Here is a 19,996-nt window from a genome sequence, read left to right on the forward strand (position 1 = left end):
GCTTTCCATTGTTTCCTTTCCCTCAGAAAGAATTCCAGTACCTAGCAAGTAGTTCATTTCCCAGTTCTTGATTTTTCCAAATGATTCGTGGATTACCCCTCAAAACACTATCAAGAGAAGAGTTGAAAGAGACATACCTGCAGTTTAGGTGATCCGTATCAGCAGAGAGTAGCAGATACGTGAATTAAGTGTGGTCACATCCCAAAAGAGATCCTGTTTGGGTTTTTTATTGCTACTCTAAAAAATTTTCCCTGACACCAGTGTTCAGTACTTCTCTTTTCAGTTATATATTGAAGAGTGAATGCAAAGGGACAGTGACAATGCAAAACTCCCCACATTTGCAGTTCTGCTCTTTTTCTCAAGGGAATTTGTCAAGGACAGAGATATTTCTTAAGCTAAGGTTCCTTTGATATTTTTCTTTAAGGGAATGCCTGAAATAACCAGTGACAGCTGACTTTTTCTGAAGAGCAGATGAATGTTCTCTCTCACGTCTGAACTTACTAAAGTTCTAAGTTGAACTTGGTAGTGAACTTCTCAACAAAAACCAAACCCTATCCCACTTCTCAGTAAATTTCTAGATTTCCTAGAAACTTCTTTCTCTTCTTCCACAGAAGTACAGTTTCAGAGAAAGCATCTATTTTTTCTTACACAAGGAATTCCAATGTATTTGAGAATTTTAAAGTAACCAGTTTCACTGTTTCTTACTGACAGAAATGGTTTGGAGGTGCTTTCATTATTAAAAGGTGTATTTAGATTTTCAAATGTATATTGAAATGTTTTCTGATGTGACCTTGCTTTTCAAAAATAAAATTGGCTACTATTGTATTGGGAGTACTTGTACTGTAAGTAACATTCCTGCTGAGTCTGGTTTGCTTAGTGCCACACTTATATAGGTACATGCATATAGACTTTCGTAGATAAAAGCTTATTTTGAAACACAAATGTTTTTCAAGCTGTTGTTCCATTTGCCATATTCAAAAAAGCATCCATTTCCATTCATTCCAAATAATCTGCCTTCTTCTCTCCTTGCCTGTTTTGCCTATTTTTAACAGCCCATTTGAGTCAAGAAATTGTATTAGAGAAAGATGAGTGAAATCATATTGCAGATTTGTTAACCTGTGTTCCATATACCCTGAGAACCCAGTATGCTGCATTAAGGTGTCTAAATCAGCTTCTAAATATATATCTGTAGCGCTGGTTTGTTTTTTTAAGCTTTTTCAGTCGTGTTTCAGACTAAAGATGCATTTAAAAATACTGATTGCAAAAGTAGCAGGAGTAACAGGAGATAACTACAGTGGCTGTAATAAAAATAAAGTATGTTAAAAAGTTGAGAGGGAAAGATAAATTAGTTTTGTCGTTTGGTCAGTGGAACTAATTAGGAGTAATTAAATCAGAATACTAATCAATTAGAAAGTAAAGAAAAAAGTTAAATATTTGTGTCCACCAAAAAGGTTACTAAATATATTTCATTTCTTATTTTGGGAGTAGGAGCATCCAATGAGGAGTCCAGGAAACAAAGACTGATATACACTGGTCAGAGCTAATGTAGTGGCATGATTTTTGAAATTTGTTTCAAAACTGGAGTAATGACTGAGTTGTATAATAAAGCATGAGAATGTCTATGGGAGATGCATAATCTCCATTACATTGCCCTAGCCTAATGAGTGTATAAAAAACAGTAATTCTGTTTGTGTGTACATACAGCGTATGCTTGTGCTGAAAACCTGCTTATCACAATGTGCAGAAATGCATTAAATGCACAAAGCTTTTGTGACCTCTGTCAGATTTTCCTGATAGCTTGTACTTCTTGAAAGGATCACTGGTACTGAGAGTACATTACATCTTTGAATGAAATCGATTCTGCTAACTGCAGGTAAAGGACAGTCAATACCACAGAACAGAGCACTTCTAAGCGGTTTTGGCTTCAGCTGCATCTTAAAAATAGTCAGTTCTGTGTTTTCCATAGCTGAAGTATTTCTTTTATATGGCTTCCTGTTTTTCTTTAAAGTGAAATCAAGCAAGAGAAACAAAGGCTGAAAAAGCTTGAGCATTGAAGCAGCACAGCTTTTCCCAAATGGCTCCTTACCATTCTTTCATACATTAGAACAGTACAGTTATGCATAATATTTCCTCAAACCAGTACTTGGAAAGCTTGGAGCTCCTCTCAGTCTCCAAAACCACGGAGCTTCCAGCGATGCTGTGGCCAGTGAAGTCTGTGTCCTTGTTCAGGGCATGGACTAACAGGATGATGTTTCTTTCCCTTCTTGTGTTCACGTGTAGAATTCATACAGACTCTTGGTACACACAGACTTTGTATAGACTCTTTGGCGTATCTGTCAGTGTCACTGAGAAGTTGCCTTCATTCTGCAATGAATGGAGGCTCCTTGTCCTGGAGCAGCAAACAGCTTGTAGTTTGAACAGTTGCAGCTCTTCCATGCTGAGCTGGAATACGCCAGGTTACATGGAGCGCTTCACTGAACTGCCTTTTTTACTTTTGAACAAATAAAGTAAGGTTTTCCCTGATCTGAAATGCAAATCTCATTCCAGAATTTTTAAAATTAATTCAAATTTTGAGAAATAAGATTATGTATCCTCAGTAGTGGGACTTGGCATGGATTATTCTGCAAACGTCGTATTTTACTCCTTGTCAGCAATGTTTCAGTGGTGACAGTGCTTTGATAGGCATGTAAAAGCCATTTGGTTACGCCCAAACTGTTACCTGTATAAACCTTAGTATCTGATTTAAACAGGAGAGAAACCCACAGTCATTATGTTGCAAAACCAGACAAGCACATGATTTGAAAGTGATGCTGTTTAAATGGCTTGTCCCAAATGTCATCTGCCGTTATGCCACTGAATATAAAGATTCTCTGGCGCAAAGCAAAACTTTCCTTCTTTTGGCTCTTTCATCTTCCCAGGTTTTGAAGCCCTTTTTTATCATTTGTTTCTTTAGATGGCTCGTCCTTACTTTTGTCCTGTGTGTAACAATTATTTTTTTATTGTGGAAAGTAGTCTTATTTATGAGTGAAATAGAAGTGTACCATGTTTTAAAAATGAGATGCTCTTCTAGTTTTGTCAAGTATAACAGGGTTATCAACAGCTGTAGATAGTTTGTGTCTTTCACACTGCTGTAGTTTATCCTACTTTTTTAGCAATGGACTGTAGATATTCCTGCATACCTCTTTGGAATAATAGTAACAACAATAATAATAATAATAATAATAATAATAATAATAACAACAACAATAATAATAATAATAAAAATAACGTATAACATAATTTTATGTCTGCATATTTTCTTTGTTAATTTTTGAGCAAACTGTAATTGTCTAATAAAAACCATCCCATAAATATTTAAAGAAAAAAAAATCTTTAGAATATTTTGGGTCCATTCACTTCTTTCTTCACTTTTTTTTCAGACTATAGGTATCTACATCTTCTGGCTAGCATGGGAAGGGGAGGTTGCATTTGCTTGTAAATTTATCTGTCCTTTTGAAAAAGCAAGATAAAGGAAAAACACAAATGTCACATACTAATGTGGCATTTAGGGGGTGGATAACTTGCTGGCATTTGTAACTTTTTTATTGCAATAACCCTACTATCAAAAACTACATGAGAGTTGTAATTCCTTATTGCATAAGGAATTAATGACTAAACACTTTAGTCATTATTTAACGGGGAGGAAAAAAGGTAAATATCAGAAACTGCCATTTTAATTAAGATAGTTGAGGAGGGAAGAATGTTTATGCGTTGATTTTTAGTCTTCAAAGAGCTCTAAGTAAAAAGGCGTATTGATCCACACAGCAGACAGATTCACAACCACTGATTTCTTTGCAGTTGACCCTGTCAAAGTTTTGTCTATTTTTGAAGACCTTACTGTGGTCAGTGTACTGTTAATAGCTGTTTTTTAGTGCAGCAGAGGAGGATCTTACTCTATAGGAAATGCTTTTATCTCTTCAAATTAATATTTGGGGCCAGTTTATGAATACTGCGACTGACAGACTTCTAAATAGAAGTAACTGCTTGCTTTGTTCAACAGAGCAATGAATACACAAATAATACACTTCTGCTGCTGGTAGACAGTTGCTTATTAATTCTCAGTCAGGGAATACTTCACCATAAGCTTTGGGGAAGCTGGAGTAAAAATGTTACAGTGGTAGAAAAGAATCTGGAGTATTTTTGGATTTTATTGAAGTAAAGGAATTGTTGATTAACTCTTTACCATTCTGACATTCTTCACTCTTTGTAGTTTTGATCTAACATAGGATTCCAATTGCTGTAAAAGAAGTATAAGCTGTTTGAAATATTATTGATAATGTCCTTTGCCAGCTGATTTTGTTTGAGTCAGACACAGTGTTAGTGTTTTGTTCTGTTGCAATAAGCACGTTCTGGTTCATTTCTAATTTTGACTTTGTGTATTGATTAAATAGTGTAACCCCAGAATAATTAATGTGTATTCTTGGCTTGTGAATACTGCAAATATGCAAATGAACTGAAGTACTCATTTCTGTTCTCATATGGCTATAAATTCTCCCTATTTACAGAGCTCTTTCCTAATCTATTCCTGCTAAACAAGAGTTGTTGAATCATGTTATGGCATTACTTTCGTCAGATTTGCTTCAGTCATGCAAATAAAATGCTGAAGAACAACTCTGCCAGAGAATTTGTCTGACAGTGTAGCATTTAGTAAAGGCCAAAAAAATGTGCTGTTACCCAAAACAGACAAAGAAGTGAGATTCAATGAATACTATCTGAACGTTTGCAGTTTAACTTCTTAGAAGAGCTCTCAGACAGTGTAAATCTCTCATCCCTTGAGATGCATAATAAAATTCATCAGGTAACAGGTTTGTTTCCATGCTCTCCGAAACTGGTCACTGGCCTGCATATTGGCAGAGCCTGATAAGTTGAAGCAGAGTGCTTTGTAATCTCCCAGTTCTGTGCTTACTGTGATTTTTTTTTTTTATTTTATTGTTTTAAATTATTATTTTCTGCATTCATGCCTCCAATTTCAGTTCCCATTACCTTTTTATCCAAGACAGTTTATTTGTTTTCAAATATTTATACACCTAGAAATTTTATTTGTGGCCTAGCAATTTCCTGACTGCTCTCACTGAGTTCTGTGTTCTCCTGTGGTGATGAATCAAGTCGTTTTGCTGATGCTGTTTTTCTTAAAGGCAACTGGAGTTGCCACTGAGGGAAGTGGCCCGTTTGTTTCAGGTGATTTTCATAAGAACATGACATCTGTCACCAGAGCACCTGGGCACGGTGGTGGGCAGGTGGGTGGCTTCTCCCTGTGTACTATCTGTTGTATTTCATTGAAGAACCTGCGTATTTCATCTGCGGGTAGTAAAGTCACTTCCGTGTGGCTCTCCAGATGTGACTCCTCAATAGCCTGAAGCAGTGGCGTTTCAGTCCACCGGGCCCCCAGCCTGCATCTGTGCTTCCCAGGGAGCTGGACAGCACTGTCACTCCTTAGTGTCAGCTTCCTGAAAGTCAGGGAGAGCCCAGTGTCAGCAGTGGGTGCTTTTGGTGGAAACGCTGTTGGGCTTGGCATCGTGTGGTTCTTCGTTCAGGTGGCCAAGAGAACCTCGACATGTGAGCTAAAAGTAAATGTGTCATTCACTTATTAGCTTCCTTCTTGGCAGTGATAGGAGAGCTTGTGTTCTGTGTGGCCAAATGAACCTGAGCGGTGAAAACCCTGGGTTTTTCTTCTCTCTCTTGTTTTCCTCTTAACACTGCTTTGCCTACAGCTTTTTCGTTTCTAGCTATTAGAGGTGTCTACTTCAAGGCAGACTGGGCTATTCCATATTCAGTAGCGTTCAAAGCAAAGGCTCAGGTACTGTATAAAGAGATGAATAATGTTGTCAAAGGAACGAAAGTCAACTCTGGTGGCCTCTTAGGAAACTGGAGATGCAGTGTCTGTGAGGTGTCTGCAGTTACACGTGGAGTTTGTGAAATTGGAAATAGGCCTCTGGCAAACCAGTCACTCAAATGATCATGCTATAAAATGTTTATAGTCTTTGAAGCAAGCTGCTTTAGTACGGCTTTGTTGCTGGTTTTGTAAATATTGTGGTAGCAGTGAGCAGTTAAAGCATGAAAAAGTGTCATGTCTCTAACTTGAAGCAGAACTGCCTTTTTGATTATTCCTTTGTGTCTTTATGTATTCATGGTAGAAGGGTAAAAAGAAAGGAAAAGATCACCTCTTTCTGATTTGGTTATTTCAGATTTTAATGTATTAATTTTCATTCCAGTCATGGTAAGTATCCTTGTATCAAACAGTGAAAGTGTCAGAGGAGGTGGAGCAGAAATTATGATAGGGAAACTGATTTCTCCAGTTGCCTTGAAATGGCAGCTGGGGGAATGACAGGCTTTGAAATGAGGAGCATATCTGTAGTGCCTGACTTGAATTGTTCTAAGGAAGGCATTGAGCAAAATTCTCTGAAACTCAAGCTGATAATTTGAAAATGTTGTGGTATGATTTTGCTTGATCTCCTTCAGCTGGAATTATTCACTGAACATTACCTGCGCATGGACCTGTTCTGTCTTTGAGATTAATAAATTCTGTGATTTTCCCAATCCTTTACATTTAAAACATTTATTTTGCAAAGTTCAGACATAATTTCTATCAGCACTGGTTCATTTTGTGGTTTTTCTTGAGGTTGTCATCCAAACAGCACACTTCATGGAGGAAAGTAGCACTAAAACTTAGCTTTGAATGCCAGTGGTTCCTGATTGTATTTCCAGGTTTTAGGTAAAACCTGTAAATAGGGTAAAAGATACCTGATAGTGCCTATTTTTTAGAACACATTTCTTCTAAAAACTAAGGATGGAAACTTTAGAACTATGTCCTGGTTAAGCTGACAGTCTTAGCATGCATTTACAACTTGTATGTGTATCTTTGGGGAACTGTACAGGCCTCCATTAAATTTTGCTGGATGCACGTGTTTGAAGATGTCAGCCTTACTTCTGCACACTTTACATAATCCCAATGCAGCACTAACTAACTTTGACTAACTTTGGAAACTGAACACTGTTCTTTCCTTGTCTTTGATTTCAGAGTGTCAGTAGTATACCATGTCCTGTGACTGCAGTCAGAACTTTACCCACCTTAGAAGTTAAACAAGCAGAAAGGCCTTCAAGCAGAAGCAGAGATCCTCCTAGGGATGAAGAAAAGGAAAAGAAAAGGAAAAAACACAAGAAAAGATCTCGGTCAAGATCTCGATCGCCATTCAAGTATCATTCATCATCTAAGTCCAGGTCTAGATCACATTCGAAAGCAAAACACTCGCTTCCCACTGCCTATAGGACTGTCAGGCATTCAAGGTGGGTTTGGAAACCAAGCATATTTTTTAGCGTTCTCTGTGGGTTAACTTGTAAAACATCTTGGCGCTTCTTCCATTACATAGGTGTTTTTGTACCCATTGCAAAGGTTACAGTCACCTTGAGGGCAGTATGTAGCACATACAGATCAAATGTGGCAGGTCTTTTGAAAATAATTCTAGTGAAATAACGAATCATTAATTTCTGATTACATAGTGCAAAACTTTCACCAGTAAATGCTTTTTCCTGATGTTCTTTGAAATACGTAGTGATAATATGTAGGAATGTGATGATAGCAGGAAGAGAACATGCTGATAAATCTGTGGCTGTTACTGGGGCAAAGTAACTTAGACAATATTCAGATATGATACAGAGGTAGAGAGCTAGGTGGTTGGGCAGCAAAGCTTAGAAGAAAGCAAAGCAGTTGAGTGACAAGTGTAAAAATACGATGGATGAAATGCAGGAGAGATACGGCAGGAATCCAAGAGTGAAAACAGAGGTGGAAGAGAGACCACAGAAGAATGTAGCCCAGGGCTGTTAACTCTGTACTTGATTATTAATGAGATTAAATACACTACGCTATTTATCCAGCTATAAGATGATGTATGTTGTGTACTGTTAATTCTGTCAAAGATATTTGGGTCCAGGCACCTTTGAAGTTTACTGTGTGTAGAATTTGTCATATCTGAATGCTCTAGTGCAGTGGAGCTGCTGTGGTCAGTAGGAAGGGGGTTGAGGGTACTTTCTGTGGATCAGGCTGCAGAGCAGTGTAACTACTTAAGTGGCCTGTAGTTCAAGCAAATTGTGCATATAAATACTGCCACAGCTGAATGTGATGGATGTGAAACCATACACTACTTCCTCTTTGCGTCTCTGCCTACAGCTCATGCCTGAAAAGAGCTTCTGGTCCCTGGTGACAGTGTGCCAAAATTTCTTTTAGTTTTCTTGTGCTTTTTTGTTTAATGAAGTGTGTTAACTACACTAACAGGAGTGTTAGCATGTTACAGCTTGCTGGTTTATACTTGATTTTTGAGTTTAAAAACAGTACTTTGCTGCAGAAATCTCTGTTATTCAGACATGCCAGGAATTAAAAGAGCTTAACTTGGACTGAAACAATCAGTCTGACTTGCTGCTTATTTGATGACACTTGACAATAAGTTGTCATGACGTGCTGTGTCATGACCAAAAGTCATCAAGAATAGGTAATCTACAGGAGCTAATCTGTGTTTGCTGTCTTGAGTTTGCCTCCTGGCACAAATCAAATGACAAGGACATAACGGCATGAAAATCATGAATCACCACAGCACCTAATTAAATCTGGTTAGATATTTCCTTGATGAGCTGTTGAATTCTAAAACCTCAGAAGTCCATTAAGCTTGATGCTGGCTGGCTGAATTTTAAAATTATGCAGAAAAACAGCACCAGATTTTGCACTGAAAACGTTTTGCATGTTTTAACTTCACGAAAGTTAGAGCTGAACAGGAAAGGCATTGTACAAGAGATGGTGATGATTGAAGGTGTGCTTTATTGAAGGTGTTTGCTATGCCTTAGCATACTGTGTTTGCAAAGTTAGACCTCTTGCTTCTGAAACAGAAGAATTGTAGAGTAATCAAGAGCAAGAGGCTGGTTCATAACCCTGTCAGATACTGATGTGTTTTGATTCTCAAATGATTAGGCAAAAATAGTACTTTGCCTTTGCAATTGCCAAAAAAAGGCAGGTGTTGTTGTCTAGCTAGAAGGCATTACTCAGTTTTGTCTTTTTTTATTATTATTTGTTTTTATTTTAGTGTTGTTTCAGATAAAATCATTTCAGTGCATTGTGTTTATTCATTCAGAGCTTGGCATGTTTCACATCTCTTTGCTCATCAGTTTTCCCTAGAACGGTATTCTTCATCTTCACCTAGAACACTGTTTTTTCTTAGCTTCCCTAAGCACTGGATATTGCGGCTTCCAGCTGAATGAGTAGTTATGTAAAGAGCCATACCCTCTTGGAATAAAGTGTAAACTGTTCCCGGATGTTAATGCGTCCATCTTGCATGAAGTGGCTGGCACTTAAGGACAGTCACTAGTGTGTGGACAGTGATGCTAAATTACTTTGGAACAGCCCTATTTTGAGTGTCTTTGTGCTGTTGGAATGCCCCAGTCTGATGGTATATTGCTGCCTTATTTTAATCTTTTCAAAATGTAGATTAAAAATCACCTTTACCATATAACTTATTGTGACAAGTTAATGGGGAATAAAATGTGGGAAGTATAGGTAAACACCAAAATTTGTAGTAACATTCTTTGCTCTTTATTCAAGGAATGTTCAGGATACTTTGCAAGCTCTTCCTTTTTAGTCTGTCATCTTATTCTTTTTTTTTTCCAAAATGGATATTGTTCTTAGAAATCCCACAAGTGAACTTTGCATTGTACTTCTCTGTGTATCATTTTACATCACTTGCTTATCATTTATTTTTGCATCGTTAGAGGTTTACAGGATCTGCTGCATTTAAGAATAGTCTTTGGTGATAAGATACAATTTTGATACTGTTGCATTTTTTAATATTTTCTTATGCATCTTCAGCAGTAATAAAGTTGAAAAATTCTGTTCCAATAACATGAGGTTGATTCAGAGCATGTTTTGCATATTCATTTCTCTGGTTAACAACAAAACCTATTTTACCGAAACAAGTTTTAAAAACTATAGCTATACAGAGAGCCCAGATAGTATGGGCTTAATTGTGGCATGTGGCGTGCTCACAGCAATTCTCTGTATAAACGCATGTTATTTCCTGGAACAAAATTACTCCTGTAAAGCTCCTGATATCATACAATTTGGATTCTAGACCTACACAACAGATTAAACAAGCCATGTGCACTGTAAACAGTGTCCCAAAGTTCTGTAAGGTACTGCAGAACAGATCTGTCAGTCCCAGAGAGATAATTAGTTATTACAAGGAAGTACTTGATATCAAAGATGGGGCATATTCATTAAATCTGTCTTGGAAAACAAAGGTTTTGGTATCTTAGCAGTAAATGCAGTGAATGCAGTAAATGCTGAGTCACTGTTTTTATTTCTGGTGGACTCCAAAGCACCGTTAAAGATTTGGGCCTGAGCTGTCCTGGCAGCGGTGCCGGGTCTCGGCCTGGGGCGGGCTGTGGGCACTTCCAGCTCACCTGGGTGACCGTAATCTCCATTTCCTACCCAGAGATAAATCTACAGGTTTGTGAATGTGAAGAGGACATAAAGGGAAGCGAAAGCTCTTGTTATGTACCAAATGATTTAGTGATTTGGTCGGGTGAAATTTGAATGTTCATTTTGAACTAGAGATGGAAAGTCTAAGCTTCTTTTCAGTCTTGCTGCTTTACTTTCTACTGTTTAGTAATAGACTAGTACTAACTAAGGCACATAATATATCCAGTCAATGAGTTATTAGCAGTATTTATTAACAGGTTACTTTGCAGTAAGTTTGGATAGGGTGCACCTGTGTGAGAGTTTGTGTGAGACTTTTTGCCTCAGTATTAGGAATTTAGTAGACTTGGAAGTAGCTGTTCTTTGCTAAAAAAGATTTATTGGAGGTGCGTTATTTCCTCCTCCAAAAGTGATTTTCTTATTGCTGAGGCAGTGTCTATTAATGTAATTTTAATTCCAATTTTGTAATGAGACATGCCAAGCGTCACAACCCTTTGAACTTTTGGGACCTTTCTAAGCATAAGTCATAAAGGAATAAAGTACCTTCTGGAATTACAATCTAATGAAAGTTACCATTAATATATTGCAGTAAAACTGATTAGCTGTTTTTAATTGTTGAAGCAAGTGGCCAAAGTTCTTAATATTTGGTGACTGGAAGAATGCTGTAGAACAATAAATGTCAGTTCATAAAAATGAAGCTAATGTCTTTTTCTTTCTGATTGTTTGGACTTTTTTAGGCTGGTCCATACAGGCGTGTTTCACTAAGGTTCAGCTTTTGGTTAAGGGACTAAGCCTTTTCAGGATTCTAGTTAATACCAAAACTAGGACATTTTAGTCTGAATGTGAAGTGTGTGCCTCCATATCACAGACTCACAGCATCCACAGCGACACTGAGCATGGAGCCGAGTCTGAGCAGCTCATCAGTGGCAGCAGCAACAGAGTGGAAAAATTATCAGGCAACTTGGGCAATGAAAAGATTTGACTGCTGGAGCTCTTTTGAGGGAAATCCTGGTAAAATGTCAAGGTGTCTGACTGAACCCAAGTTTTATAATCTGTTGGTTTTTTCCTTTTTTTTAATCCTTCTGAATGGCTTGGTAAAGATCAGATTTTTAAGTGTCAAAGCAGTTAATTTGCAACAGTTATCTGCCTTTGTGATACTTCCTTTTCAGTTGGGCTTTTTTGTTGTAGGTGTAACAGAAATGGCTCAGGACTTTGTAGGTGTGTATATATTATCTATATTGTGTGAACCTGAAGATCTCTGATCTTAACTGGGCATGCTTTCTATTTTCTCTTCTTGATCTCCTTCTCACTTTTCTAGGAAAACATATTTCAAATCAAAGTGCTAGCACCAAGCAACACCGATAATGGGTTGTTGGTCACTTACACTGGTGAAAATATTGGCTGTGCTAGTACATTTCCTGGACTTGTCAGATAGGCACTGCATCAAGAACGTGTATTTACCTCTGTGAGGTAGCAGTTCTAAAAACACACCTCTAATTTGGGAAGACAGGGTCAGGCCTGTCAATCCCAGCCTTTGTGCAAATTGGATTTCTGCATACCAAGTTTAGTAAACTATGTTGCCACAAAAAGTGGCTGGACTAAAAGAAAATTTTGCCATCAAATAATACAGAAGTTGTCATAGCAGAAAAGACAAAAAAAAATTCATTTTTTTAACCCCTTATTGGGAGTGAAAAGCAATGGATAACTTCATCTCAAGTGTCTTGGACAGGCAAAAAATTTTTGTGTGGCTGACAAGTCTTGGAGCCTAAATGCACCGTGTTGGTGTAAAATAGGTGTTCGAAAGATGGTGTGTTTGTATTTGGTGAAACACAATTGCACTGAAGTAGAAGTTTTGAAATAAGTAAGAAAAAGCAAGCTTCAGAATGTTTTTTCTCTGCTCAGGTCACGCTCAAGGTCACCCCGGAGAAGGGCTCACACACCAGAGCGGCGGAGGGACGAGAGGAGCGTCCCCACCGCCTATCGCATCAGCAACAGTCCCGGGAACAGCAGGAAACGGCCCCGCTCCAAGTAAGGCCTCCTGCTCCTGGACACCCGGGTCCTGCCATCCTCTCAGGCTCCATCCCTGCTGTCCTGTAGGCTCCTTAGCTAGAACTTAACCTTGGTCTATTCTGGAGATTTATTTTGATAGAAAAATATTTTTTCAGGGGGAAAAAAAAAGGATGCACTTGTTCTTCCCTGTTCTGGCATATGTTTGAATAGCAGCTGTCCAGTCAAATTGGTGGATGTTAAAATGCTGCTGTCTGCTGGCCATGAGAGTTCAGATTTCACTGGGAGTTTCATATTTCCCTCTTCTTGGGTCATTTTCTCATGCTGTGCCTGTGCAAGCTGTGTGACCTCTGTACAGGTCATAGTGCAGCTATGATGTCAGCTTGCTTGACATCACATCATATCTGCATAAATAAGGGCAACTCTGACGTGGCAAGCAGGTACTTTGCAGTTATTTTACTGGCATACTGGAATGTGAAGTGTGAATCGAGGTGTCATTTTGAGAGCACCCTGCATTCAGTCTCCCTTAAACTTTTATAATCAAAATGGCATTTAGTCTTCAACTTCTTTCTCCATCTGTCTTGTGGGATAAGAAAGAAGGAGATCACTTTCAGCTTCATTAAAAAGTATCTATTGTTTTTTATGACAACATCTCTTGATAGCCTGTAATTAATTGATGGGTGGTAGATATAATTGAGAACTTCCTAAGTATACTTCAACTGATTTAGTTTTTAACATTTGTCAAATGAAGATAATAGAGGTTCCCGTGGGATTTATGCAAATGTGGTTAAGCAGAAAAGATATGGAAGCTTAAAATGTTTGTTTTCTTATAAATGCACAAAACAATCGTTTTTCACATCCCCATGCTGTTTTTAATGCTGTGTTGGTGTGTCTGCTGCTTGACCATTCAGCATTTTAAACTGTAAAGTATTTTTAGAATTGTGCCAGGTTGTAAATTTTAATGGTAATTGTGCAACAAGCTACATTCCTCTATGAATAATATTGCTTATATAGGTCAAAACTGTTATGCCTCAAACAGGAAAGCAGAAAGTGGCACAATAAAATATGGCAGTAAGTACAGAAGATGTAGACTGAAGAAGGAGTATTGTAGTTAAACATAGATAAGGATATTTTTGCAGCTCTGATTGCAGAAATTAAATCAAAAACTGTTTCAGCCCTGACAGGTTAAATTTGCAAGTAAAAATGTGATGGACCAGTTTCCATGTTCAATTATGGAACAGACTCTTCATCATTTAGCTGTTCTTTTGTTCATCATAATCTGAGATGAGAAACAGTGAAAAAGCTTAGAGTAAAATACTTTTCTTGCATGAGAAATGTTTGCCAAGATTTTCAAGATTTAAATATGAAATCTGTTCACAGACAGGTTTCATGATGATGTTTTAAGAAACTAAGCAATTAAAGTACATAGCTCATCAAGGAATAACTGACTTTGAAGCTGATGGTTTTGTGTAGTGAGGAAAATGTTAGAGGGTGTGGGGTTTTTTGTCTGCCACTTAATCATTATTTGTGCAAGAAAAGAAAGGAAGTTTTGCAATTTTAAGTCTTGAATATTAAATTCTATATTTTATATATATATATATATATATATATATAAGTTCTATAGAATAAATTCGATATTAAAAATGTGGGGTAAATTTTAAGCATCAGAGTTGTTTGCTATGTGGAAATTGAATGTGTCACAGCATAGCACTTTTTAGAGTAGAAAATTCCCATGAAAAATCAAAGTAAAGGAATAATAATGTGATATTTAAAAGGTGGCTAAAAGTTGTAGTGTTTTAAGATGTTCTAGAAGCTCCAACAACATTCTTCTGAATAGACTTCTAGGAGTGCATACTAGAGAGAGATGCCTACAATGAGGAATTGCCTACCTCTAATTAAGGCATCACTCTAGTTATTCTAATTATAGTGATATCAATACTAGAATGTACATCATAGACACATAAGTTCATAACCAGATAAAAAAATTTGAGAGTTTCATTATTAATATATTACTAATTGAATTCTCTTTGAGCTTAATATTGTCTGTGAGGTGACTATCTCTGTTCCCTTGTGTCAGTAATGAACACCTCAGGTACCCATAAGTCCTTTGTTTCAGCTTTCATAGTGGCAAATATTTGTGGATCTAATTTCCAGGTCGCAAAGAGTTTGCACTTAGGCACACTGCTAGATCCAGATTAGTCTGAGTGCAATACAACAGCTCATTTTAAATTCTGATCCCGTGGTTTGTTGCATTGCAGATTGGATCCCAAGGAAAGAGGTTTTTTTAAAAAAAAAACAAACAAACTGTGGATTTGCCAGGTAGATACTTTGTATGGCTATAATTCCATATTTTGTTTATTTTATGAGCTAGGAAAATTGTCAGGGATATAAACTCTTATATTTCTTATTGCATTCTAAGTGTCTGATGTTGTTTTGGAAGGCACTTCCCTCTAGCAAAGTTATTCTGCAAATCTCCAGTGCAAGGCTTCTTGTTGTCGTCCTGCAAACGGTCAAACACTGGCCAGTAATTGCCGTGCACCCATGAAGCAGCATTCCAAGTGAGAACCTCAGGAGCCAGTAGTTGCCTAATGTAGTATGTTAAAAAGAGCTTCTGAGAAAGTATTTTGTACAACCGTAAACATGCAAAATTGGGTAAGACTAATGCCTGCTGTAAGCAAGAGAAACATTTGTGGAAGAGGGTACATAAGCTTTCAGAAGTGTGAAAAGTAGCTTCAGCTTAGCTAGTGTAATATTGCTTTAAATATTCTTCAATAAAATATTTTCTTCTCACAGAAGTCCCCATGAAAAGAAGAAGAAGAGGCGGTCTAGATCACATACTAAAGCTAGGTCTCCCTCACCATCCATGTCACCAGACAAACCATCCACACACAAAAATTCTGTACATTCAACTAGTGTCTCTCCTGTGGAGAGCAGGGAATCCAGCCAGGAACGCTCCAGGTACCGTGCTCTGTTACTGTCATACTGCAGTGCTGCTGTCCCTTGACTGTCAGGGTGTCTGTGACCAGAGTCGTGGGGTGAGGAGCTCTGTGTGTGTGCAACGTGTGCTTATCAAAAGTAGAGGTCACTGGGAGCACAGCACTGTCTGCGTCCGTCTGATGAAGGTGTTGGATCTCTTTTGCTTTTTGGAGTAAACATCTTGACCTACTCTAACAGGAAAACCGGTGCAGAAAATTCTGCAACCTAATTCTAAGTTGGAAATTGGAAGCTTTCATGAAGTGGGATAACTCTTTGAAGTAGAACTTTAATGGAATGGTTTGAATTGTAACGTGTGTCAAGATTCATGATTAAATTATTTCTAGAATATAGAACAGTCCTGTTAAAAATTCTCAGGCTGCTGTTTAGACTTCTCTGAGCAGTTGTACAAGTGATTTTTCTGACCCTGACTTACATCCTCTAGTTGACTGAGGGTACTGTTGACTAACATATGAGAGACATGTACAATAGAACCCAAATCAAGATGGCGTGTGAAATGCATTTTCAAAAATTTTACTATAAATTTCTGATTTTATTTTTTAGGGGAGTTTCTCAGGAAAAAGATGGCCAAATCTCTTCAGCAATTGTTTCGTCAGTGCAGAGTAAAATCACTCAGGTACAAATAGGCAAATTCAGAGTATGTTGCCTAATTAACTATGTCCAGTATATTGTTTTCTTCTCTTATCACCTTGGGCAGTTCTGAACTTTGTATATGATGTAGACACATGTTCACTGTCTTTCTCAATTTGTTTGCTTATGGAAAAAACAGTTCTGTTGCTTCTCAGATGCTGTCCTTTCAGTTTTAATCAAGCCAGGTTAGGTCGTTGGTTTATGCATTTTTGCTAATGGCATAGCATTTCATAATTTAATATTAGACTGCTTGTTTGCAGTGCAGCTGTAAGAGAAGGAATGATTACTGTATCAAAATACAGTTCGTGGTTGCTATTTGTAAAAAGTAGGAATGAAACTTAATGTGAATCTGCAAGATATTTCCCAACACAGATAAGTTTAGCATCTCTTATTATTAGATTGTTGTGCTGCCATTGTGCTGGCTGACCCTAACCAAGTCAGTATGTTTTCTCATTCAGATCCTTCCATCTGTAAAGCAGAAGGAATAATGATGCTAAATTCCCCGCTGGTGTGTTTTGAGAACTTCAGATGCAAAATGCTTTAAAAGCACTAAGGAATTTATTTATATTGCATTTGTGGACAAATGTTTAAGTAACTCTGATGCATTACTGATACACACTTTTTATTTTGTCATCATTTTTTGCAATCCAGTTATTCAATGCTGTTTACGTGAAATTTCACTTCTTTTTTTAATGCTGTTCCAACTGAGTGCTCAGACAAGTCAGTCTGTTTGGTGTCACGGTCACTCTGTCATATGAGAAAATGCCTCTGTGGTGTGAATTTTTTGGTTCAGATCTACGAAGCAAGAAAAAACTCCTTTCTGTTTTAGAGTAATTGTTACATTGTTTTCTTAGAATCTCTCTCTCTTTTTTCTTTTTCTCTTTTCTTTTCCCTCTTTTAAACCTCCGGTGGTTAGAAATTGTGTGTTCATTACAGGATTTCTTTGAAGATAGTTTTGGTCAAAGTTTTTCTATTTCAGTTGATGTGATTTCTGTACGTTGTTGTAAAGAAACTGCTTGAAATATTTATGCAGAGAACTTTGTTGCATTTTGGTAAAACCAGACTTCAGTTGCTGCCATAGGAACTTTTTCCAAATTATTTCACTCATTTAGCCTAGGAGCTAAACATTTGATGGTCGTGACTCCAAGTATCCCTTGTGACTGGAGTGCACGCTAACCCTATCATGCAGGTTTTTGCAGTCATGTGGTTTAGTTTTATTCAAAGCTCAGACATGTCTGATCATTTTCCTTTTATTTTATACAGGATCTTATGGCCAAAGTGAGAGCAATGCTTGCAGCTTCCAAAAACATCCAAACTAGTGCCTCCTGAGACCTGTTGGAACTGACCATCAAGAAATTGTGTGAAAAGAACAATTGGAAAAGAACTGCCTCATCTCAAATGTACAGCTGAGCTTGGCTCACTTGGTTCACAACTCGCCTGATTTACCAGAACTCAAGAAGCTAAAACCTATCTTTCTGTACAGAAGCATCTCCTTGAAATTTCATTAAATTTTTCAGCTAGAATATCTTTGAAAAGTTTTTGGGTTTTGTAAATTGATTTTTTTGACTAATTCTTCAATAACATTTTATGATCAGCAGTCTATATGTGTATATTTGTAAATACTATGTTTCTGTGAAAAGTATTACACAATAATAAAGAAGGAAACATCTTTCATTAGCTAGAGTTTTTGTGGAGTCCTTAATTGTTTGCAGTTGGGTTTTGTTACAAATTGATGGGGCTTTTGTTTATTATTTTCTGCTTTTTAATTTGACAGCTCTCTTGCCTGCTGACCACCTTAAGCTGATTACTTGGATGTCAGTAGTAGACAGTTTTTGAACAAAGGATGTGGTTTTCTGTCCATGAGTTAGAAAGATCTGGGAACCTTCATGTGTAGAGTTGACCCTTTGATGTCAATAACTAATGGTCAGTAGCCCCATTGTCTTAGTGTACCTTGTTCTCTCTACTTAGGTACAGAAAAGAGGATGTTTTTGGACATTCATCAGGCATCCTGTGTAGAAATCCAGCATTTTTCTGATTTAACATCTTTCATACAGTTGGAAAAGATACTTACCAACTTGTGTTTTGCTGACATAGACCTATTAACTTTTTTTTAACCAGTACCAGAGAGGCACCATTTCCTCTGGAACAGTTGATGAAACAGTACTGGTAGAGACAGGTAAAAAAGGACGTAAAGTAGATTTCAAGACAGCTGCTGTAGATTGTTATGCAGTGTTGGAATTTACAGCAGCTGTATTTTTCTCCCCTTAATGGAGTTAAAAGTCTCACCATGGTTAAATAATTGGCAGCTTGGATGCCAGTTGTTTGTCAAGCAATAGGGAAAACCCCAGCTCTTTGATAAAATAGACTGGGCAGCTTGTTTGGCTGCTGCTGTGCAGATTTATTCTCTTTGGGAAGTTTGTTGCTTTAATGACTTCTTAAAATATTTTCTCTTCCTCTGAGCAAGTCTTCCAGTCTTCTCTTTTTTCTTTTCCTTACTCCCTTTTGTGATATGTGGGGAGATGGAATGTTTACCTCCAGAAAAATTTAGATTAAACTGCATTTTTATACAGTCTTTATTTTTTACTGACGTTTGTTTGCATTTAGCACTCTCTCATGGGGAACTGTATTCTCTAAAAAGTAGTAGTGTTTTCATTATGCTGGTTTTTTTCTCTTTCCAGCCAGAATGGACATTTTTAGCATATTAAAAGGGCTTGAACTGCTTTACTAGAATAATTTCACATTTGGAAATCAATGCTGCTTTTATTGGTCTCTTCACAGGCACCGGCTGTGTTGTAGGTACTTGTAAATACAGCATGGAGCTTGTGATACAGTGAGAGCAATTTCAGGTGTCTGGTATCAGGAGAATGTGTGACCAGCATCAGGAAAGTGTCTTAAAACCTTCAAGTTGGGAAATTTTCAAATGTCTGTTTTCCAGGTATGACTTTGCAGTGCAATCCCTAAGGGGGACCGTGGGTCTGGTTCTGGATCAGATGGCACCTCACAGCCCAGCTCCCATCCACAAAACTGTATGTACTCAATTCCTTGCCATGTTTCCGTGCATGACTGGCCCTAAAAAGGCCCTGGATCGCCTGGCTGTATTGCCAGAATTTTTTTTTTTTTTTTCTGGTGAGAAATACACAAGATTGCTGCAGGAGGGAGTTAAAAAATCAGGAGCACTTCAGTTGGAGGAAAGCAGGCTCTGGGTAGCCCTGAGGAAAGCACTGTGGCAGCTCTTGAGTTGTCAGCAACTAGTTTTGGTTTTCCATTTTTTTTTTCCATTTGTGATTTAAATACAAATATGTTCTGAATATCTCGTTTTGCTTTTAGACAGATCCTTTCAGCACAGAAGTGTAGTGCAGTGAAGTATTACATGTAGAAGGAAAGGTTTTATTGGAGCATTTGGTTGGAAACTAAAATCTGCCTGCACGCTGATGAGCTTTTGGTCTTTCTGGTAGCAGCTGGAGTGGTATTGCTGTTGTTACTCTAAACCATCAAAGGATTCCTGATAAATCTTGATACAAAGCATGTCTTTGCTTTTTGCCCTAATTTTCGCTGCTCTGGATCACACAGAGGGTATATTTACCCTCCTGCATTTTGTGAAATCTTAAAGCAAATTGTGAGCATTTATAAAAAATCCACTATTACCTTTCAGGGTACTTGAAACTTCCCTGGTATTAATTTAATATCTTTAATTTGGATGAAGATGATAATCTCTTGGCAACAATTAATCCTGAACATGCAGCATGACAAACATTTATAAAAAGCTCTGCCAGACCATTTTAAAAGTGACGGTGATAATCTGCTGTCTCTGGCTTGCTGCCACACTTTCCTCAGGAGACATGCTAGGACTTTTCTGTGATAAGGACAAAA

General features: G+C 37.6%; 1 protein-coding gene across 6 annotated transcripts in view; it reads left to right on the top strand.

Annotated features, from left to right (window-relative positions):
* Positions 1 to 17,798, top strand: part of SFSWAP (splicing factor SWAP) — a 37,155-nt gene extending 19,357 nt beyond the window's left edge. For 2 of the 6 annotated variants that reach the window (XM_066200075.1, XM_066200071.1), the window contains exons 14-19: positions 7,058 to 7,323; positions 11,364 to 11,519; positions 12,398 to 12,523; positions 15,296 to 15,460; positions 16,040 to 16,112; positions 17,390 to 17,798. In XM_066200075.1, coding sequence (XP_066056172.1) covers positions 7,058 to 7,323; positions 11,364 to 11,519; positions 12,398 to 12,523; positions 15,296 to 15,460; positions 16,040 to 16,112; positions 17,390 to 17,455 — 852 coding nt within the window. In that variant the 3' untranslated portion in view covers positions 17,456 to 17,798. Of the gene's footprint in view, positions 1 to 7,057; positions 7,324 to 11,363; positions 11,520 to 11,683; positions 11,714 to 12,397; positions 12,524 to 15,295; positions 15,461 to 16,039; positions 16,113 to 17,389 lie in introns of all 6 variants that reach the window. The other 4 variants (XM_066200073.1, XM_066200074.1, XM_066200072.1 and 1 more) reach the window with 3 other exon arrangements.
* The last annotated feature ends 2,198 nt before the right edge of the window (positions 17,799 to 19,996 follow it).

The sequence above is a fragment of the Chamaea fasciata genome, unplaced genomic scaffold (assembly GCF_029207755.1).
Source record: "Chamaea fasciata isolate MVZ Bird 193981 ecotype frontalis unplaced genomic scaffold, bChaFas1.0.hap1 SCAF_18, whole genome shotgun sequence".
Classification (NCBI taxonomy): Eukaryota; Metazoa; Chordata; class Aves; order Passeriformes; family Sylviidae; genus Chamaea; species Chamaea fasciata.